We start from the raw sequence: 24,264 nt of genomic DNA, 5'->3' as shown, positions 1-24,264 counted from the left end.
AACACTGGAAATGAAAGCTATCTAAATATGTTTGCAGATGATGCAAAAATACAAAGGAGGATTACTAACACAGACTCTTGTAAAGAGCTACAAGAAGAATTAAATAAACTTCATGAATGGAGTAATACATGGCAAATGGAATTCAATGTGGACAAGTGTCATGTAATCAAGTTTGGTAAAAGTAGAAAAAGACCTGATTGGGTTTATACGTTAGGAAATAAAACCCTACACACATCAGAAGAGAGAAGGACCTAGGTGTGATTATCAATAACAGACTATCTCAGGCTGACCACATCAGTGAGAAGGTACGGAATATGTATACACTGCTTGCAAATATGAGAATAGCATTCACATACATAAATGAAGACATGCTAAGAAAGATAATAACATCATTCATCAGACCAACCCTGAAGTATGCATCAGTAGTCTGGAGTCCTCATCTCAAAAAACACAGAGACAAGATTGAAAAAGTTCAAAGGGCAGCTACAAGATGGCTACCAAGCTTAAGGAATCTAAGCTTCAAAGAAAGACTAAATAAACTGAATCTACCAACACTACAGGAGAGAAGGAAAACAGGTGACATGATAATGATATATAAATGCATATCAGGGAGGGAGAAAATAGACATACATGATTACTTAACCTATGGGGAAGCATCAGCTAGAGGACATTGTAAAAAACTGCATAAGGAGAGGTGATAAAGACGTAAGGAAATTTAGTTTCCCAAATAGAGCAATTGATCAGTGGAATGCACTACCGAATGAAATAATGTGTGCCAAAACAATTCACAATTTTAAGGATATGTACGATAAATATGGTTTAAGACACGGGACAGTACGAGCTTGACTCATTCCTGTAACAATACAATTAGTTAAGAACAATTAGGTAAGGACACACACACAGATACACACACACACACACGGAGATGTATATCTGGCTTGCAATCCCTCGATTCAGGCACCGCTGTGTGATTAGAAGTCTGGGTATTACAACTACCAAAAATAATACCATCATTACTACCACTACTACAATACTATAGTACTACAACTACTACTACTGCTAGTATAACTACTACCACTACTACTACAACTACTACCACTACTACTACAAATAATACCACTGCTACTAATACTACCACTACTACTACTACGGTACTACATAAAACCTAAAAAAAAAAGTATTGTGAACAAGATAGTTACACACGTAGTCTATAATCGAAAATACTGTATTTTCCACTCTAACAATTTTTTTCCTCATAATAAAAATACACATGTGAAAATTTTCAATTAAAAAAAAAAAGCACTGATTTCATCATGAAACAAACTTTCTGCTTCCATTATTCACGTAAATAGACAGGAGTGGAACGAGGAGAGACGCAACTCATTTCCTCCACCCTTCTCCCTCCCTCCTTCACCTCCGCCCTTTCTCCACTCCCTTCCTAATCTTCCATCTCCTAATCCTTTCCAATATCCCCCTCTCCAGGACCGTCAATACCCGCTGAACCATTCCCATCATTGGAAAGAGCAGATGAACGTACAGGGGCAAATGATGGGAGCACAGTGGAGTCACGTCCTCCACCCTCCTCACACGACGTATATATTGACTCTCATTATGGCGGTCACTTTCCTGATAGGGAGTCACTTTCTTCACTCACAATTGGCGATAATGTCACCTCAGGTTCTCTCCCTATCACACTATCGCTAAGGCCTTTTCTTTTCTGGCCTTTGGACTTCATTGGTGTTAATGTCAGCAGCAGCGGGAGCTCAGCCAAGGATCTGGACACATGGAAAACTTTCTGCATAGGTCCATCTATTACAGAGCTAAGCAGGTGACTGGAGCATGACTCAGATGCGTGCAGGAGGGTTGCAAGTGGCTGTGTGTCGTGGAAATAACCCATGGAATATTCAAACAATGTTGTGAAACACTAGATCATGTATATGTGCACCCCGGAGGACCTCGGGAGAACATGTAAACATGTCAACCGGACAGGATGGGTTAAGAGTGTCAGCACATGATCTACTTATTAGGTTGTACTTATTGATATTGCAATTATTTTTAAGAACAGCTAATTTTGAGTCATTCCAATTGCTCTTGCTAATATCATACCGGGTATTTCATTCATATGTCCAAAGTCTGTATCTTTAATTTCATAGTTTTTATTGTGCCTTCAGTATTTTCACAACCTAGGGACTAGCTTCCATGTTTTGGTTTACCTTTATTATTGACGTCTGGAACTTTAGGAAAATTTCTGCAAGTCTTAGTTTGACAATCCTTTTTGAGCCTGTTTCATTTTGTTCTTGTAACTTTAGGTTAGTGATAAGGAAAATAAGTTAAGTATTCTAATAACCTATTTCATTCCCCCCTTTTAGTCACTGCTATCTGCATTACACTTTATTACCATTTTCCTCCTTTTGAGCTTGTGACTTGGTGAGGCTTGCCACCCCTTTGTACTCTAAAGTTTCCGTTGTGTACTTTAATCTTCAGGCGGTCAGTTAGACCTTCAGCACCACCTTGTCGTAAAACTGTATAGAGTTTAAAAACCCTACTAGATAGAATGGAAGAAAAATCTAAAACAATTATATTAACAGGTTATTTCAACATATATATAAATTGGAATATTCTACATGTCAGAAGCTATGAAAGATGCTGGGATCAAAAGCTCCTGCATCTCATACAGGAAATTTTCCTAAAACAACATGCAAAGGAAAACACCAGAAAAAGAGGAGCAGAAGAACCATCATTAGCAGATCTTTTATTTACCAGGCAAGAAAATGAAATTGACAACATAATGTATCACCCTTCTTTTCACATGTGACCATGCAGTATTAAATTGCAATTTCAGGTTAGCATATGATAAAGTCAGTGATAATGAAAGTTACAAAAGTAGCCTAAACTACAAAAAGGGCAACTATCATGACCAAAAGTACTTTATAGACATAGATTGGGAAAAGAAGCTTAGAAAACATGATATAAATGTGATACTGTATACTGAAAATTCTAATTTTATGAACAGGAGTCCAAAACTATATCCCTCAGCACAAAGAAATAAGGATAACGAAATGGTTTAATACTGAATGTAAAAAGGTAAAAGAGACGAGATTTGCTGTGCAACAGATACAAACAACATAATAGTGAGAGGGCACATAACAACTATAAACAGGTAAGGAATGATTATACAAGGATAAGGAAAGAAGCTCAAAGGCAGTTTGAGGAAGAAATTATAATTAAAAGTACTGTACTGATCAACCAAAGCTGTTTTTCACCTACACCCGAAGCAAAACTAAAGTCAATGATAAAAATACAATCCATCATGGATGATGGGAAAATCTATATAAATGAAGAAGATATTTGTCAAGAACTAAACAAAAAATTCCAATCAGTTTTGACAGAAAAGAGTAGATTTGTGAGAGATGAAAATGAACAAGCTTGCCCACACCTATTAACAAATACAGTATAGGCATATCAGAACAAAAGGTTCAGGAAGAGTTGAGCAAATTAGACAAGGGAAAAGTAAATGGTCCTGATGAAATTTCAGGTTGGGTATTACATGAATGTGCAGAAGAGTTAAGTAGACCAATATACTTAATACTTCAGAAATCCTTAAGACAAGGTGAACTACCTGATATTTGGAAGAAAGCAAACACTGTTCCCCTTTTCAAGAAAAAAACAGACAAAATCCACTTAACTGACCAGTATCATTGGCCAGCATTGTTAATAAGATATCAGAAGAGCAGATAAGCAAAATTTGGGTACCAAATCATCTGAAAAAACATAATATGACAACAGAAAAAGTTTGGTTATAGAAAGAAAAAATCACGTGTTACTAATCTATTAAGCTACTACGATGAAGCTGCAGAAACATTACAGAAAACAGAAGGCTGGGTAGACAGTATCTATTCGGATTTCAGGTTGACAGAGTACTTCACCAAAGACTTTTATGGAAACTGTGCCATCATGGACGAATCCAAGGTAATTTGTACTGTTGGATGCAAGATTTTTTTCAGAAAAAAGGAAATGAGAACAGTACTAAAGGGAAATTACTCATCAGAGAGAGAAGTAACTAGTGGTGTCCTACAGGGCTCAGTGCTGTCACCAATTATGTTTTTAGTATATGTAAGTGACAATGACAGCAACAATGAAAATAGAAACATTTTAAATATGTTTGCTAATGATGCAAAAATGCAAAGGAAAATTACAAACATACACTCTTGTAGAGAGCTACAAAAAAAAATAAATAAATAACCATCGTGACTGGAGCAAATAGATGGCAAATGAAATTCAGTGAGGACAAATGCCATGTAATCAAGTTTGGTAAAAGTGGAAAAAGACCAGATTGGGATTGTATGCTGGGAAGTTCTGCCCTACACATATCAGAAAAGGAGAAAGACCTATGAGTGACTATCAATAACAGGCTATTTCTGGCTCACCACATCAATGAGAAAGTACAAAATATGTACACACTGCTTACAAATAGGAGAGTAGCATTTACACATATATATGAAGACGTGCTGAGAAAGATAATCACATCATTCACTAGACCAACCCTGGTGTATGTATCAGTAATCTGGAATCCACATCTCAAAAAACACATATATAAGACTGAAAAGGTACAAAGGGCCACTACATGATGGGTACGTAGCTTAAGGGATCTATGGAAAAATTAAACCTACCAACATTACAAGAGAGAGGTAAAAGAGGACACATAATTATGCTATATAAAAGCATCACAAGTAAAGAGAAAATAAACATAGAGTATATAAGCTATGGAGAAGCAATGGGAATAGGACACTGAAAAAAAACAAAAAATGCATAAAAAGAGAGGTGATAAAGACGTAATGAAAGTCAGTTTCCCAAATAGAGCAACTGATCAGTGGAATGCACTACTGAATGAAACTGTGTGTGCCAAACTATTAAAAAATTTAAGGATATGTGTGATAAAAATGGTTCAAAACATGAGACAGTAGAAGCTTGACTCATTCCTGTAATGATACTATTAGGTTAGAACACACACACACACCTGACTCTCACAATACAAACCTAACTTCATCATAGTCTCAACAAAAGCTCTTGCATAAAATTTGGCTGAAGTGACTACTTTCCTGCAGCTCATAAGGTTCATATCCAGCTGAGCAGGGGCAACAACAACAATATGAATAATATTACTGAATGCAGTAAACTCTCAATTATCCGGCATAATTCAGCTAACCCTCTTGCCACATATTGATTATATCATAGGTACCCCTAATTGGCCATTCATTTGGCACTGAGCTAGATTCAAGCCAGATAATGTGTCACTATCTGTCTCAACCCTCTATCCTAAAAACTTTCCTACAATATTACCCATGAGTAAAAGATTAATATCAAGCATAAAATACAATACAGTGATGATACAGTACATATACTGTAGTAAAGTAATACAGTACTGTACATAATATAATCATAACCATACTGTACTCAGTATTGGTACTGATGGAGGGTAGATACGCACAGATACCTCCTCACTATATGGTAGTCAAAACACTTGGGCACAAAGCATTGAGAGGCCACAGGGTTAGTCACTGGACTACAGCAATAAGCAAGAGATAAGAGGCCACAGACTAAGTCACAGCACTAGAAGTTAGCCACCATGTGGGTCACAAGAACAGAGGACACAGATACATCCTCACTGTATGATGTTCATAGGAGAAACTGAAAGAGCAACAGTACACTAGGTGTGCCAGGTGGGCCACTCCAGCAATGCATTGTGATTGGCTGGCATGTTACTGGGTCTGACCACAAGCCGACTGGGTCCCGTGTCTGAGCGAGATGATACACCTCACCACCGGAGAGTGCATAGTATCGCCAACTGCTTCCCATTTCTGAGTCTGATATTACCTAATTTCACCAGGTACAGTACATCCCCACAGTATGCGAGTTCCAAGTAAGCGATCCCCCTTGTACACGAGGACCTTTTTTTTTTTTTTTTTTAGTGTATTTTTTATTAGTATGTGAATTGAACTCCTTGTAAGCAAGACGGGCAGCGAAGAGTGGCCCAAATCCGGGGTTACCCCGAGTACACGACATTGCCCCCCCAGGAAGCGATAACAGTTGCCTACGCTCCTCCCACCATGTGCAGCAAGTGGACGAGGCTGACACAAAGCAGGAGATAGCAGCAGAAAAGCCAGCAACACCAGTGATCGAGAGTGAAGATTTGACCGTGATGGAGATCAGCAGGGTACTGTGTGCCCTTGATAAATTCAAGAAAGAATTCAAGGACATCAAACGTCTCAGCTGCGAGTGGAGGAGGTTATGTTTTCACTGGACAGAACCTTCCGCTACTACACTGACAAGGACAACCAGGAAGTAAACAGACGGAAGCAAACCCTCATCACCCGTTTCCTTTGGACTGAACAAAGTGAGGAATCACTCCCTTCAACATCAGAGGAGCCATACCCTCAGGAGGATCAAGAGGATGATGCGATGTCTGAGGTGTCTCAAATAGACTTTGAAAGGTTTATGAATGAAGTGAGTGCATTAGGTAGTGAAAGTGCTGAAAGTGCTGGTGACGAAAGTGATGAGGAAGGTGGTGTGTCGGGTGGTGTGGTGGGTGATGCAGGAGATGCATGCCAGGTGCCTCATCCTGCCTTGGATCCTCTTTTTACCTCCATCAAGCCTGTTGTCCTCTTGGGTTAAGGTGAGCAGCCATATTCTTGTTGGTTTAGTTAAGCCAAATCCTAGTTGATTTACCTAATAAAGCCATAATCTTGTTGGTATACTTTATCTTAGGTAATATGTCTTAGCTAGCTTCCCTTCACAGTACAATACTTAGGTCTGAAATGCATCTCAAGGGTTGCTCATGAAGGGGGGGTGCCACCCATATGTAATTTTTCCCATAAGTTTATGTATTCACAGTATGTGAATTCCTAGTATGCGACATCCTCTGCTGCCCATATAGGCTCATACTAGGGGGATGTACTGTACTATTTTAATAGAGCCAATGAAAAAATGGGATATATGCAATGAAAGATAACTGACAGTTTACTGTCAATAAAACTAAAGAACACTACATTCAAGTCTATGGGTCCTATTATCAACACAGAGATTGTAAAGGAAAAAACAAGCCTATTCAATCTAGTGAAATCCTTTTGATCTTATTACAGTACTGATATCTCCAGATGATATTATCTGGCTGAGAAAAGAGTTTTCAGATGGGAGGATATGGCCTTCACTAACTCCTTTAATAACAGACATTTCTATCTACCTATTGCCAGATGCCATAATCCCATAAGGGGTGGCCATTTGACTTTGAGTTATTTGTTTTACGGGGAGGGGCACTAACCCTCCACCAACCCACTTACTGACATGTAGGGAGCACATATGGTTTGGTTATATGGTTACCACCCAGTGCTGTAAATGGTTTCTTGGCTTACAGGAAACCAGTTGGCTTGTCACTCAATGTAAAGCCACCTGTCATGGAAAGAAAAGCAATAAGAAGTGACAGGAAAGATGGGAGAAATAGGAAGAGAGGAGGGTAAGCAGAGAAAAAGAATGATAAAGGCTAATGAAGAAGTTGGCAGCACTACATCAGGTGAGTGGATGATGGTCGCCACCTCCTACCACTTTTGTATAACATTTGTTATAAGCTAAATAAAACTGTTTAGAACCAAAATGAACAAACTACTGTACAAAAGGATGTCACAATACTAAAGAGACTGATTCCATGAAGAGAGTAAGGTGTGTTTGATTTATTTAATAGGCTGATGACCTCACTCTTATGTGGCATGCATGCCCAATACACTTAATACTTGCAACATTTCAATAAATCACTTGGAAACTGTGAGCTATCATTCCCCTTAACCCTCTGGCCATGTGAGGCAACTGTGGTCATCTTACTCCTGAATTTATTCTTCATGATGCATCAGGCGACTACATTCCACGGCCGACAAACTTTTCCATATACCGCGTAAGACTGTCCAGGTAACCCTCCATTGTGTATAATACAGTAAAAGTCCTCTCCTTCGGCACCTTCAGGACCAAGCAGGTGCTGAAAGAGCAGAAACTGATGAATGACCAGGAAAACCTGCCAAAAAGTTTCTAGAAATCATAGTTTGTCACCCCAGTGCAATCACAGTGTCCAACAAGTATAACTGGTCGACCTTAACCCCAAAGTACTGAGCTCACCGATCGAGCTTTTTGCGCAATTTCTTAAAAGGACGAGCAACACCGATCGTGCAACATCCACAAAAAACTGGCGGCAGCTGGCTCAACCCCAGCTGTGATGTAGATGGCTTCTAACCAATCAGAACAAAGTGTTGGACACACCGGAGGGGGAACCCAGACCCGTAACCAGGTGGTGGGGGGTGAATCCCCCACCTCCCTCTTGCCATGTCCCACTACCCCACTACTGTACTTTGTAACTACCCTACCTCCCACTGTTCTTACCACCACCACAACCCATCCCACCCCCTCTTTATGCATCCCCCCCTCCCATGTGGATCCCCCCATGTCCCCCCCTCCAGTAACCTGGGGGGAGGGTATTTCCCCCCTACCCTCTCTCCATGTCCCTGTTCTCCACTGGGGCCCTTCCTTTGTGTCTGGTGGTGGTCTCCTCCCATCCCTCCATCCCCATACACCCCCTCCTGGCCTTACCACCTTCCACAACCTCCCCCCACCCCCACTCCCACCCCCTAGCACCTCCCTGGCCTTGAAAACTTTGCGTATTTTTCTATGCTACATGGCGCGTGTTTTTGAATTATTACCAGTAATTTATTCATGTCTTTGGATACAGATATGCACACCACAATTATTTTAGCTGTCTTTATTTGAAACCCACTCGAAAAAGAAATTTTATTTTATGCTGACGCATGCAAGCACGTTGGAGCCTTCAAAGACGAAATGAAATTAAACGAAAACTTGCTAGATTTGACAGCTCGGAGGGGAGGGAAGGGGGGAGAGGAGATTAGGCAAGGGGAGGGGAGGGAAGGGGAGGAGTGAGGAGGGGAGGGAAGGGAAGAGGAGGGAGGGGACTGGAGGTATGGGGGGGAAGAGGAGAGGAGGATAATTTTTGCTATTTATCATATTTTTATTGGAGGGTTCATGACCATTTTCCCTTGCTAGATTTGACAGCTCGGTGGGGAGGGGAACGGGGAGGAGGAGAGGAGGTTAGGTGAGGGGAGGGGAGAGGAGCGAAGGGAAGGGAAGGGGAGGGAGGGCATTGGAGGTATGATGAGAGGAGAGGAGGGGATGATAATTTTTACTATTTATCATATTTACTTAAGGGGTTTGTCACCATTTTATTTTTTTCTAGGCACATTACAATGGTTTATAACATCTATACACACCCCCAAAAAATTGATTTTGGTGATTTTTGTACGTATTTTTGAGGAGAAAACAGGTGTGAGTGGCGTATTTTCTTTCTCGCCGGGGCCATGATGGGTAACTATTATAAACTTTGATGGGCCATAGCTCGGTAACTATTGGGTCTAGGAGGGTGGGGTTTGTGTGTTTAGGTGTGTAAATTCATGCTTTATAAATTGGGCATAAAACTTTTAACCTTTGAGAAAGTAAAAAAAATAGGCCCGTTTTTGCATTCTGGGGAGTAGTTGTGGCTGGAGAATTGCATACCCTAGGGGTTAAGCACTAAATTGGCCTTCAATTTCTTAAGGTTGTATATGGTGGAAGTGCTCACACCGAAATCTCTGATTATCTTTTTACTAGGAACACCCGCCTCCAATTTTTTCAATAATTCAATCTTCTTGGTGATAGTCAGCACCTTATGGGTGCATTTTTTCATAACACCAGTAGGCTTTCCACTAGTACAGGCCACAGCGCAACAAGAGAACGTGAGGATGTCTGTAAAAGAGCACGACAAGGTTTCCAAACTCTTGAAAGGTCCCACTTGCAATGCCAGACACTCACGAGTCATGATGGCCAATGGCGCATGCAGTGTTGGCAAGCAGACATCTTCAAGAGTGCTAAGCTCAACTTTAAAATGCACTAAGCTGCACATGACTTATCCAAACTTTTGCGCTAGACTGGACTTCAAAAGGCGCTAGATATTGCAAAAATCTAGTAATTATTGTTGCTAAATTATTATGAAAAGTGCTAGAACTAGCACCAGCAGCACCAAATTGACCGATCAGCTCAGCATATGTCTGGGAAGAGCAGAGAACTATCGTAATGGGAGTATTTATGAAAACCACTGAAAGACCGGAAATACAGTAAGACCATTGCCGAGTGAGAGGACTTTTACTATACCATGTTTTGAGGAGTACCACATTAAAAAAGTGTACTGAAAAAAATTTAAGTGCTCATAATATTCACATGGTTGCTCAAATAAAAACAGCTTGATTGTCATGTTTTGTTTGTTTTACCCAAGATGAATCCAAAGGATGGCTAGTGTTTTGACTTATATATACCTCATAATGAGTTTTACTACACAATGAAATATAAACTCTTGAGAAAGGTAAATTGGTTTTCAGGCATGATCATGCTTCTGAAATGTATTTTAGCAAAGAGTGAGCAATGCAAGTCACCACAGATGCAAAATTAAACCAAAATTAAACAACTGCAAAAATTAATCAATTTTGCATTTATTCTCAGAAAATGGCTATTTTCTCGTAGAATGGTGCACATTTGACCATTATCACAGTAAAAAAAAATGGAAACTTCACGGTCAGTTCCTATCAGATCAGTAGCATCAAAGTTTTAATTAGCACTTTTATTATTTAGGTGCTTAGGCCGTGTCCAGGGGAATGACCAAGAAATGCTAGGTCGCGACCAAAGGGTTAATGATCTCAGGCTTCATTCTACTACCTGTCTACAGTTGAAAAAAGAAAGTAAAGAAGATGTTTACCTTTTCCTCATAATTGTGGAGTTTTTCTGGTGAGACTTGGATGACGTCCATGTAATTGTATCCACGTTCTTTCTTGATCTGATCCAGCTTTCCTTCACTGTCATAGTTCTTTGGGTCAAGCTGTAAGTTCAGTGTCAGAGTAAATATTAAATAAAATCAATAACATAACAGTAAGAGCCAATCACAATTTACCTCCTTCAACGTGTAGCATCCCAAGGCTAGGCTACCATAGTCCAACTATATTTAAGGGTAGATATCCAAATTAGCCAATTATACAAAAACTGAGTTACAGTCATCCCTCCATTTACACAGGCAAAGTGTTAATCTGGTCTTCTATGTAAGCAGAACCATAGAACCAGCTAAAATAAAGCTGATATGTTGAACAAGTCTCCAGATAAACCCCAACTTGCCTACCAAAAACTCTATGACCCCAACTAGACTGCAGATGTGTTTTCTAAGAGTATAGTCTACTGTGCAAAAGTGAAGCAGTCATAACACAATGACATTAAGAAGACTTAAAGATTAAAAAAAAAAGCAGGAAAGATCTCATGGTGATAAGCTCCAACTTGCTAACTAAAAACCCTGTGACCCCAATTCCTCTACTGGAGTGCTAAGTGTTAACATTAACTCATCCATCCATCATCCAATCCAGTGTTGCTCCATGAGAAGCGTACAAGCCCTGGGCTAAGCAAGTTGGTCCTGGCATTTAAGATGAGAGTGATCAGCCTCACTTATCCCTGAGTGGCATTACATGAACAATAAACCCCAACTACCCCTTGGATTGAAAAATGCAAAGGCTCAATCTGACTGGAGAGCCCTAATTGCCCACTAAGCCACCAGGCGCCATAATCTGGTTATATGGCTACCACATACAAGGAAGAAAGGTTGCTGATTCCTTGAAAGCAGTGATAAGAAACAGGGAAGTGAGCATGGATGTGAAAAAGTTATTACATGACAGAATTGTGATACCAATTCGAAAGTATGGAAGTGATGCTTGGACCTTTCTGGAGGGACACAAGTCAAGAGTGAGGGCAGTGGAAATGAGTTATTTGAGAGGAGCCTGTGGAGTCGCATGGAGAGACAGACTGACAAATGAGGATGTGAGAAAGCGTTGTGGTGTGAATGTGGATGTGATAGGAAGTGTTAGGTGAAACACACTGAGGTGGTTTGGCCATGTGGAGAGGATGGAGAGTGAGAGGCTGATGAGGAGAGTGTATATGAGTGAGGTGGAGGGGGGCAGAGAAAAGGGGAGGCCAAGGATGAGATGGAGGAATGGAGTGGGGAGGTATATGTGAGAGAAGGGTGTGAGCTGGGAGCAGGGCAGTATGGGGGACAGGGCAACATGGAAGCGATTTCATTGTGGGCACCCCATACAGGATTAAGGCATCTGGCAATAGAGTAGTACATAGTTTCCTGGTGTACAGGAAACCATTTGGCTTGTCATTCAGTGTACAGTCACCCATAGACAGAAACAAAAGGAAAGAATGAAAAAAAGAAAGACAGAAGAGGAAGAGTGTAGTCAGCCATAGGCAGAAGGAAGAGGAAAGAATGAAGAAAATAAAGACAGAGAAGGAGGGAAGGAAGGAAGAGAAGAAAGGGCAGTCAACTGAGAGCAGCACTATATTGAGTGAGTGGATGGTGAGCGCCCGCACCTACCTAATATTAAATCTCTCAAATTCTTGACAAAAGTCAGGATGGCAGCCAAGATGTCAACGCATGGGCTTTTTGAAGCAACTCACTCATTGTGGCACAGCTTACGGGCGCTCCGTTTAACTTTGGCACAGCTATGGACACAGTGTAAATGGAATCTGAGCATGTTGGGTCTACTTAACTCTTTCATGCCTGAAATATATTGCAACTTGCCAAAAAAATTTTTGCTCCCAATGTTGTAAACATGATATAAATTTATGTAGCTGTCATCCACAATTTATGCAGTTGTCATTCACTCCGTGTATTCAAGAGTTTACCTATGTGTGACAAAATCAACACACTCGACCTCCAAGACACACACACACACACACACACACACACACACACACACACACACACACAAAGGAAGAATATGAAAGAACTAGACATGAAAATACAAGAATATGTAGAGAGGAAGAATGAAACTTCGAAAGAGGTATAGTTGACAAATGTAAGGAAGAACATAACTTGTTTTACAGGTTTGTTAATGGCAAACTGAAACAAAAGGAAGGAATCAATAAGCTGAAAGTAGAAGGAAATGTCTATAAAGATGCAGTAATGCAAGATGAAATAATGAACAAAATTAATGCTCCAAATCAGTCATCACTAGAGAAAGCGATTTTGTGGAGGAGGGGGGAGTGACTAGAAATGTTGTATTAAAAGATGTAAAAGTTGAAGTGCAAGGAATGTACAAATGCCTGGAAACTCAAATATTTTATGAATGGAGGATGCCCTTAGGCACATGGACTTTTTTTTTTTCCCTTTGTTTTTCCTTCCTCCATTTATTATCTATTTAAAAAAAAAAAAAAAAAAAAAAAAAAAAAAAAACTCAAGTGTGAGGAAGGCACGAGAACCAGATGAGCTCTCTATCCATCCATCCATCATCCAATCCTACGTTGCCACATGAGGGGCATAGAAGCCTGGGGCTAGGCAAGTTGGTCCTGACATTTAAGTTGAGAGTGACCAGCCTCACTCATCCCTAAGTGGCATTACATGAGCAATAAACCTCAACCACCCTTGGATATAAACCTTCACCGGCTCAATCTGACAGCAGTGCCTTAACCTGTTAACTGCACATGGCGGTTTTTTGGAGGTGTCCGTGGTGCACAGACTTGGGGGTAAAAATGAAATTTCTCAAAGGCTAAATTTTGTCTTAGGAATTGAGAGAACACATGCCAAAGTATATAGTAACGAAATATTAGCTCAATATTTACCTTGGTAAAGCCATAGATGAACATTGAAGTGTCTGATTCCCTATTGGAATGTATGGTTTTCGTTTTCTTTTCCTTTTTTGGTTTTGGTTTCAGTTTTGAAGGCTCAAACATACTTGATGGGTCGGCCTTGGTCACCATGGCACTATATTCGAAATTCACCTGCGCAGCCAGGGCTGTATTGAGCAGTCGCACTCGGAACAGCCCAGGCTGTATACAGCAGTTAATGGGTTAATTACCCACTAAACCACCAGGCACCATAATTTGGTTATATGGTTACCACCCAGCATAGTAAATGGTTTCCTGGTGTACAAGAAACTATTTGGCTTGTCACTCAGTGTAGAGTCACCCACAGGCAAAATGATGAGGAAAGAATGAAGGAAAGAAAGACAGAAGAGGGAGTGTAAAGTCAAATGTAGGCAGAAGGATGAGGAAAGAATGAAGGAGAGAAAGACAGAAGAGCATGGAAGGAAAGAAGGATGGAGGAGAGGAAAGGGCAGACACCTGAGAGCAGCACTACATCAAGTGAGTAGATGGTGAGTGCCCCCACCTACCACAATGATCTCTAACTGGAAACTAAAGGAATGCAGAGAACAACTGGAGGATAATATTCACAGGTTAATTCTGTGCTCTCTGGAAGAAGGGAAAGTGCCTCAAGAATGGAAGAGGGCCAATGTGGTATCAATTTATAAAGGAGGAAACAAGAAGAACCCCTGAATTATACACCAGTGTCCCTGACCAGCATGGTCACAAAATTGTGCAAGAGAATCCTGAATGACAGATGGATTAAATATCTGGAGGAGATGGACATTTTCACAGAAAGTCAGTTTGGATTCAGAAAAGGAAAGTCGTGTGTTTCCAGCTTGTTCAGTTTCTACTCAAGGGCGATGGACATGCTACAGATGGGAGATTGTTGGGTGGGTTGTGTGTACTTAGATTTGGAGAAGGTCTTTGACAAGGTACCCCACAAGTGAGTAATGTGGAAAATGGAACACATAGGAGGACTGAAGGGGAAACTCTTAAAGTGGATGAGAGACTTCTTGAGAGACAGACAAATGAGGACAGTGATAAAAGACAGGATGTCTTGATGGAGTCCCACAGGACTCGGTGCTAGTGCCGGTAATGTTCCTGATTAATGTAACTGAAATGGTGGATGGAATGAACAGTTATGCAAGTCTGTGTGCTGATATTGCGAAGATCATGACGAGAGTAGAAGCTGAAGAAGACTGTAAAATGTGCAGAAGGGCCTGGATAGGATCCATGACTGAAGCCAGATGTGGGTATTGAAATTCAGCACAAAAAATGTTAAATATTGGAAACAGGTAAAAGTACCAAGAGACCATCACTGAATTATATGATAGGTAATGAACCAATCACAAAAGCGAGAGAAAAGAAGGACTTGGGAGTGCTGGTCCAGGATGATTTGTCACCTGAAAAACATGTTAACAAGATAGTTAAAGAGACGTATAATCTCTTGGTTAACATACGAGTAGAATTTCATTACATGGATGAGATGATGAAAAAAAATTGATAGTGGCCATGATCTGCCCCAGGTTGGAATATGCGGCAGTAGTGTGGTCCCCACATAAAAAGAAAGATATAAACAACATTGTGAGAATGCTGTACAAAAAACAGCAACCAAGATGGTCCCTAGCCTGGTAGATCTGTTGTACAGGGAAAGGCTGGAAAAGCTGGATCTGCCTTCCTTAGAAGAAAAGAGAGAGAGACTGCAGTGTTCAAGGCCATGATGGAAGCAGAAAAAATTGACAGAGAAGATCTGTTCATGTGGGATGGGAGGGTAACAATACGGCATGGAATGAAACTGAAAAAGCCAATTTACTGAAGGATATTAAGAAACACAGCTTTCCAAACTGATGCACTGACCTGTGGAATTGCCTGGACAAAGAGATCATCCAGTCTAAAAACTTAAACAAGCTCAAAGCAAAACCTGACTTACTGAGAAACAGAGACTGGACCCCATGAGCATTGCTCATTTCTTGTATATCACAACCAGGTAAAGGCAACTAGGTAAATACACACACACACACAAACACACACACACACACACACACACACACACTCTCTCTCACATACTAAAGCTGTCCTACTACAGAAGATGATGGCTGCTATACTCATATATTTCTCAGTCTCTGGTGCCAAAATGTATGACTGTGGAGGCCATTTCTGGATCCGCAAACTTTGCCACACAGTTAGCATGTCAAGTCTAGGTTTGCTGGGAGAACTCTGTTTTGGTTGTGCCTCCACTGTCTACATTCTTCTCTGGCCAAGTTCAGAGCTTCTAGATAAATGATTCCTTCACTGCAGAGGGCTCATCACTGTTTTCTGTCAAAGGCACCGGTTTTAAGATCTTTTGGTACGATGTTGCATTTCTTCAGGGTTGTCCTAATATGATCTTTATATTTCTTCATCTGTCCCCCTAGGCTGTGATGTGCTACAGGGAGTTGGCCATATAGAAGCTGGCAAAGAAGGCAATGTTCAGGCATGCAGAACACGTGTCCTACCCATCTGAGCTGTTTTTTTAGCCAGCATGGTTCTATGCTGGTTGAATCTGTCCAGTGAAGAATTTGTGAGTGAGGGACTTTATCCTCCCATGTGAGTCCTAGGATGTGCTGTAAGCATCAGATGCAGAAAGACTCAAGCTGTTTGATATGACGATGATAAGTAGTCCAGGATTCAGCACCATATAAGAGGGTGGAGAGGCATACAGCCGTATAAACTGATAGCTTTGGCTCGATTCTCAAGTTAGTTTATTCAAGGACTCTGGATCTGAGAAGCCCAAAAGAGGCTGAAGTGTGACTGATTAATGCAAGGACTTCTGCATCAATGTTATGTTTATCTGTGAGCACACTTAGAAGACAGGTAAAATTCTCCAACTGTTTTACATTTTCACAATTTATCTGAAATGCAAGAGCTGCTGCATTGTTTCTCTGAGATATAATTTTTCTATCTAGTGTATCTATCTATCTATTGCCAGATGCCTCAATTGGGTAAGGGGCAGCCACAAACAAATCGCCTCCATGTCACCCCGTCCAATGCCACTTCACTGACTTGCTCCCAGCTCACATCTCCCTCTCTCATATACCTCTCCTATCCATCCCTCCATCTCATCCTTGGCCTCCCCCTCCCTCTCCCCCACTCCACTTCACTCACATACACTTCTTGTTAGTCTCTCACTCTCCATCCTCTCCACATGGCCAAAACACCTCAATGAATTTGTCCTAATGCTTTCTATCACATCCACATCCACATCACAGCACTCCTTCACTTCCTCATTTGTCAGACTATCTCTCCATGTAACTACACATTCTTCTTTCAAATAACTCACTTCCACTGCCCTCACTCTTGACTAGTGTCCTTCCAACAATGTCCATACTTCACTTCCACACATTAGAGTTGGTATCACAATACTGTCATGCAGTGACCTTTTTTACTTGCATGCTCATTTCACTGTTCCTTATCACTGCTTTCAAAGAACCAGCACCTTCTCTTCCCTCTTGTACCATTTATCTTTCCGCCTGTGGGTTACTCTACACTGAGTGACAAGCCAAATGGTTTCCTGTACACCAGGAAACCATTTACTACACTGGGTGGTAACCATTTAACCAAATTTTGGCACCTGATGGTTTAGTGCGTAATTATTGCGCCCCAATCGGATTGAGCCAGTGAAGGTTTATATCCAAGGGGTGATTGGGGTTTATAACTCATGTAATGCCATTCAGGGATGAGTGAGGTTGGTCACTCTCATCTTAAATGTCGGGACCAACTGCCTAGCCCCGGGCTCCTACGCTCCCCATGGGGCAATGTAGGATTGGATAATGGATGGATGGATGGATGGATGTACAGTTTCAAGCACTTCACCCTCCAAACTTCCATCCTTACTCATCACATTACCCAAGAACCTTAATGCACTCACATTTCCATTTCCTCCTCATCTAACCTCACTGTACATTCACTGACTTCATTTCTCTCAAAGACCATAACTTTATTCTTCCCTATATTCACCTTTAGACTCTGTTTCTTACACATTCTCCCAAACTCATTCACCAAGCCTTGCAGCTCCCCTTTGTTTTCACTTGGCAACACAGTATCATCTGCAAACAACAGTACTGTAAAGGGAGTTTCCACACACTGCCCTCTCTCATTAGGGCCACTCCAATATCCACTGCCCTACTTCTATCTCTTTTATAACTCCATCCATATACAGATTGAAGAACCATAAAGACATGACAAATCCCTGTTTCAATCCAACTTTCAAGCTGAAAAATTCACTCAGTTCACTATCCACATGCACTGCAGCCTCAGCACCCTCATACATACTCTTCATGGCATTCAACAACTTCCCATCCACTCTATATATTCTTAATACTTTCCACAATCCTTGTCTATCCACCCTGTCATATGCTTTCTCCAAATCCATAAAGGCTGCATACAACTTCTTTTCCTTCTCAAGAAATTTTTCTACTAAAGACCTAAGAATGAAAATCTGATCTACACAACCTCTTCCATTCCTATAACCACCCTGTTCTTCTCCAACTAATTCCTCTGTTATCCTAACTCTGTCAATAAGTATCCTACCATATACTTTTCTTATTACATTAAGAAAACAAATGCCCCTATGATTACAACACAGGTCTTTTTCCCCTTTCCCTTTGTACACGGAAATAATTATACTAGATTTCCAATCCTCCAGGACTTTACCTTCCTCCAAGGCCAATCCGCACATCTTCCACATCCATTCTGTTACTATCTCTCCCCCATGCTTCAGCAATTCACCACACACTCCATCAATTCCTGGGGCTTTCCCCTTGTTGACTTTCTTCACTGCTTTCACAACTTGCATCCTACTGATTTCTTCCTCTCCCAGCCATTCCCCAAACACTTATATTTGCATTACTTTCATTTTCTATGTTCAAGAATTCCTTAAAGTGTTCTTTCCATCTTCTCACTTTTTCTCCCTTCTCCAATAGGAATCTACCATTTTTATCGTTCACTCTATGACTAACTTCTTTGGCACCCCGTGTAACTTTCTTTACTTCTTTCCAGAACATTTTCTTCCATTACCTCAACTTTACACTCAAATTTCTCCCAAATTCCTCATCGACTTTCGTCTTACTAATCTCTTCATGCCTCTCTTCTTCTCTACATATAACCTTATCTTCTGTCTCTCAACTTTTTCCACACCCCTGTTTCTCATCCACTCACTATTATGGTTTCTTCTTTTGTGCCACAGCCTGTCTCGCCTCTTCATTCCACCATGCTGTTCCTATGATTATCACACACTTCTTTTTCCCTTTCTCCTTTGTACAGGGGAATAATTATACCTGACTTCCAATCTTCCGGGACTCTATCTTCCTCCCAGGCCAATCTGCACATCTTCCATATCCATTCTACTAATCTCTCTCCCCCATGCTTCAGTATTTCACCACACACACACACTCCATCAATTCCAGGGGCTTTCATCATTTTGACTTTCTTCATTGCTTCCACTACTTCCATCCTACAGATTCCTTCCTGTCTTCCAACCTCCCTCCTCCTCCTAGCCATTCACCCAGCCACCTATGCTCGCATTATTTTCATTCTCTATGTTCAACAATTCCTTAAAGTGTTCTCTCCATCTGCTCACTTTTTCTCCCTTCTCTACTGTTTTCTATCTATCTATCTATGGCCAGATGCCTTAATCCCGGGAGGGGTGACCACAAACAAATCGTCTTCATGCCGCCCTGTCCCCTGTCATTTCACTGCCCTGCACCCAGCTCACACTAACCTTTCTCATATACCTTTCCACTCCATCCCTCCATTTCATCCTTGGCCTCCCCCTCCCTCTCCTCCCTCCACCCCACTCACATACACACTCCTCACCAGTCTCTCACTCTCCATCCTCTCCACATGGCCAAACCACCTCAACATATTTCTCCTTACGCTCTCTATCACATCCGCATCCACACCACAATGCTCCTTCACTTCCTCATTTGTTAGTCTGTATCTTCATGTGATTCCACAGGTCCGTCTCAAATAACTCATTTCCACTGCTCTCACTTTTGACATGTGTCCCTCCAACAAGGTCTAAGCTTCACTTCCATATGTTAGAGATGGTATCACAATACTGTCATGTAGCGACTTTTTTACTTCCATGCTCATTTCCCTGTTCTTTATCACTGCTTTGAAAGAACCAGCAGCCTTTCTTCCTTGCTGTACCCTCTCAAGCACTTCATGCTCTATACTTCCATCCTTACTCATCACACTACCGAAGTACTTAAATGCAATCACATTTTCCATTTCCTCCTCAACCAACCTCATTGTACATTCACTGACTTCACTTCTCTCGAAGACTGTTTTAATGACATTTATTTGGAGACCCACTGTATGATATATGTTGGAAATGATGGTGAGAGACTGTTGTAGGGCTTTTGGGGTATTTGCATGGACAGCACAGCCATCCGTATACTGCAGCTCTAGGCAATGAGCTAGCTCACACACACACACACACACACACACACACACACACACACACACACAAAAGGGCCCTTTCTTTTTTTTTTTTCTTTTTTTTTAAGCTACAACCATGGCTTTGATGAAAACTGATTTTCAGACTACACGGATGAAGTGAAGGAATTTGTATCACCTGATTAATCATCAAAACACATGGGTATTTTCCATACATCTTGATCACGTATTACATCTATGCAGTCAACAGAAGAGTGTTATATAACTGGTCAGCTCAGCTGCCCAGTTACACATACATCCCTCAGCTCCCTCCCTAGCCATGGAAAGGAAGCTGGTGAGCTTCAAGAGGGGGGTAATATCAGCCTACAGTCCACTGGATTCACATTCAGATGAGCCTGGGGTTAAAATAACAAGAACAACAACTACTACTACTATAGTGGCTATTATGCTAATTAGCAAAGTAATCAGACTCGTAGGTGTACCATTCAAATAGAAATGGGAAAACAACTTCCCCACTATGAATAATTTTCTATCTTAAGGCAGTTTGCAAAATAATGTGAGTTTAATATCTCATGTTCCATGACTGCAAAACCAAATCTACACAAACATCCAGTATTAAGGTAAGGCACTGCATGAGTTCAGACAACAGACTAATATCATTACAATGACAGTATATAATTCTGCTATCATTATCCTCTAATGGCTGGGTAAACTTGAGTTTTCTATTCCAGCTAAAGCCATATGATTTTATTCAGATGAGAGTGAGTCATAGGAGCCTGGGTGGGTCACTATCGTTGCAACCACAGGCTCATCTCATTGTGAACTCTGTGGACTGCAGGAAATCTGTGACTCCGACCAGGTGCAGCCCCTTTTTGAGCTTATTCTGAAAGACTGTCAGTCCTGTGATACTGTGGTGCATGTGGTGAATAATATTTTGTGAGTATGATTTAACCAGATAAATACCTGACTGACCTCTGATGACCCCAAAACATTCTTGACAGTGAGCTGTGTAGTGGAATACTGAAAAACTACAGCATGACAAGGAGAGACAACACAGATGAAATCAGGGGTGGTATGATAATATATTTCCACAAAAGTCTGAATTTAAATGATTGTACCAAACTGTATGGACATGCAGCAAACTTCTCAGAAACACAGCTCAAGTGGATCAAGAGAGGTGCAGCCCAAGAACACTCACAGACTGTGTTTATCATAAAGGTAACTACAGAAAGAGATAACAATGCTCTTCACTGTCTGTTTCTGAAAACTGGAGATATGCAGTGTAGTGTCCAAATCACATGAGATTAAATCTACTGAACACTGACTGGGAAATGTGGAAATGTTAATGACTTCAGTACCGCAAAATTCTCCTCAACAAAAGTTTTTGGAGAGTCTAGCAGGTAATTTCTTAACCAATTTGTTACAAGAGCTACCCAGGTAAGAAGTATTCACAGAGACAACACACTTGAATTAATCATTAACAGTGAAGAAAATAACACTGAACAAGTACAAAAATTCAACCCAATGGGAAAGAGTGATCACTGCATTCTGCAATTTAAGTACTTTTATCAATCACCACCACAAACAGACTAGGAAATGAGCAAATTCAGCTTTTCCACAGGTGACTATGTTAGCATAAGGAAAAGATGCAGGAGAAAAACTGGAGTGAAAAAAAAAAAAAAAAAAGGCACAGAAAAAATAAGTAACCTAACCATTTTTTTTTTTTCGATGGGATCAATAAATAAGACAGTATGGGTATAAGACAGTATGGATCAGTTGGGTCAAGGATTGTGTGGGTAAAGTTGAAAGTTGGAATACAAATGTGGGCGATTGTGTGTGTATGCGCCAACGCAAGATCGTGCTACAAGAGTGAGAGAAGAGTTCTGGACAAATGTAGAAGTGTGCATGGAAAAGTTTGGAAGGAATGAGAGAGTGTTTTTGATCGGTGATATGAATGGTAAAGTTGGGAATGTGAAGGTGGATGGAACAGTTGGTGAGTGGGGTATGCCTGCTGAGATAGATGAGAATGGGAGTGTGTTAGTGGACATTTGTGCTGGGAGGGGGTTGGTGATAGCCAATACCCTCTTCAGGCATAAAATGATCCACAGGTATACATGGTGAGTGATGAGAAGGGTGGGTGGTGAACTGAATGAAAGGAAGGCAATGACTGATTATGTGTGTGGATGGAAGGATGCGAAGATGTGTAATGGATGCAAGAGCTTATAGAGGTTGGGGGAGTGGACTTTCTGACCATTACTTGGTGGTGGCCAGAATTAGGATTCAAGTAAGATGGAGGAATAGAAGAAGGGAAAGACGAGAGGAAGGAGTAGTTGCAAGGAGAGTGGAAAGGTTACAAGACGATGAGAAAAAGGTAGAGAATAAGAGAGAAGTGGAAAGGTTACAAGAGGATGAGAAAAAGGTAGAGTATAAGAGAGAAGTGGAGGAACGATTGGGCAAATATGAATTGGAGCAGATGGGAGACGTGGAAGGTGTGTGTAGGATATTTACAGAAGAAATATGTGCAGCATGCGATGTGGTGTGTGGAAGGAAGAGAAGACGGAGGGGGGTGCAAGGAACAGCATGATGGACTGAAGAGGTGAGACAGGCTGTGGCACAAAAGAAGAAAGCATACAATGAATGGATGAGAAATAGGGGTGTGGAAGAAGTTGAGAGGCGGAAGAGAGAGTTATATGTAGAAAGAAAGAGAGAGGTGAAAAGATTAGTAAGAAGAGAGTGGATGAGGAATTTGGAAGGAATTTGAGTGTAAAGTGGAGGGACTGTAAGAAAATGTTCTGGAAAGAGGTGAAAAGAGTAAGACAGGGTGGAAGTGAAGTTAGCTGGGGAGTGAAAGATAAAAATGGTGGATTAATGTACTAGTGGAGAAGGGAGAAAAAGTGAGCAGATGGAGAGAACACTTTAAGGAATTGTTGAACATAGAGGGTGGAAGTAATGCGAGTATAAGTGGCTGGGGAATGGCTGGGAGGAGGAGGGAGGTGAGAAGACAGGAAGAAATCAGTAGGATAGAAGTTGTGGAAGCAATGAAGAAAGTTAAATCGGGGAAAGTCCCAGGAATTGATGGAGTGTGTGGTGAAATGCTGAAGCATGGGGGAGAAATAATAGTAGAATGGATGTGGAAGATGTGCAGATTGGCCTGGGAGGAAGGTAGAGTCCCAGAGGATTGGAAGTCAGGTATAATTATTCCCTTATACAAAGGAAAAGGGGAAAAAGAAGTGTGTGGTAATCATAAGGGCATTTGTCTTCTTAGTATAACAGGAAAAGTGTATGGTAGGATACTTATTGACAGAGTTAGAGAAAGAACAGAGAAATTAGTTGAAGAAGAACAGGGAGGCTTTAGGAAGGGAAGAGGTTGTGTAGATCAGATATTCATTCTTAGATCTTTAGTGGAAAAGTTTCTAGAGAAGGGAAAGAAGTTGTATGCAGCTTTCATGGATTTGGAGAAAGCATATGACAGGGTGGATAGACAAGGATTGTGGAAAGTGTTAAGAATATATGGAGTAGATGGGAAGTTGTTGAATGCTGTGAAGAGTATGTACGATGGTGCGAAGGCTGCAGTGCGTGTGGATGGTGAACTAAGTGAATTTTTCTCTTTGAAAGTTGGGTTGAAACAGGGATGTGTCATGTCTCCATGGTTGTTCAATCTGTACATGGATGGGGTAATAAAAGAGGTACAAGGTAGGGTAGAGGATGTTGGAGTGGCCCTGGTGAGAGAGGATAGTGTTTGGAAACTCCCTGTACTGTTGTTTGCAGATGATACTGTGTTGTTGAGTGAAGATGAAGGGGAGCTGCAAGGCTTGTTGGATGAGTTTGGGAGAGTGTGTAAGAAAGGAAAGCTAAAGGTGAATGTAGGGAAGAGTAAAGTGATGGTCTTTGAGAGAGTGAAGTCAGTGAATGTACAGCGAGGTTGGATGGTGAGGAATTGGAAAATGTGAGTACGTTTAAGTACTTGGGTAGTGTGATGAGTAAGGATGGAGGTTTGGAGGGTGAAGTGCTTGAAAGGGTACAGCATGGAAGAAAGGTTGCTGGTTCTTTGAAAGCAGTGATAAG

General features: G+C 41.1%; 1 protein-coding gene across 1 annotated transcript in view; it reads right to left on the bottom strand.

The window, feature by feature from the left end:
- Window positions 1-24,264, bottom strand: part of Adi1 (acireductone dioxygenase 1) — a 111,738-nt gene that overhangs the window by 70,223 nt on the left and 17,251 nt on the right. The window contains exon 3 of the mRNA XM_080278385.1: window positions 10,835-10,954. Within this exon, the coding sequence (XP_080134511.1) occupies window positions 10,835-10,954 (120 nt within the window). The remainder of the gene's footprint in view (window positions 1-10,834; window positions 10,955-24,264) is intronic.

The sequence above is a fragment of the Coenobita brevimanus genome, chromosome 73 (genome assembly GCF_032717465.1).
Source record: "Coenobita brevimanus isolate Jiangsu-jjx chromosome 73, ASM3271746v2, whole genome shotgun sequence".
Classification (NCBI taxonomy): Eukaryota; Metazoa; Arthropoda; class Malacostraca; order Decapoda; family Coenobitidae; genus Coenobita; species Coenobita brevimanus.
The sequence above is the reverse complement of the archived record's forward strand: the minus strand, read 5'-3'. Positions and strand labels throughout refer to the sequence as shown.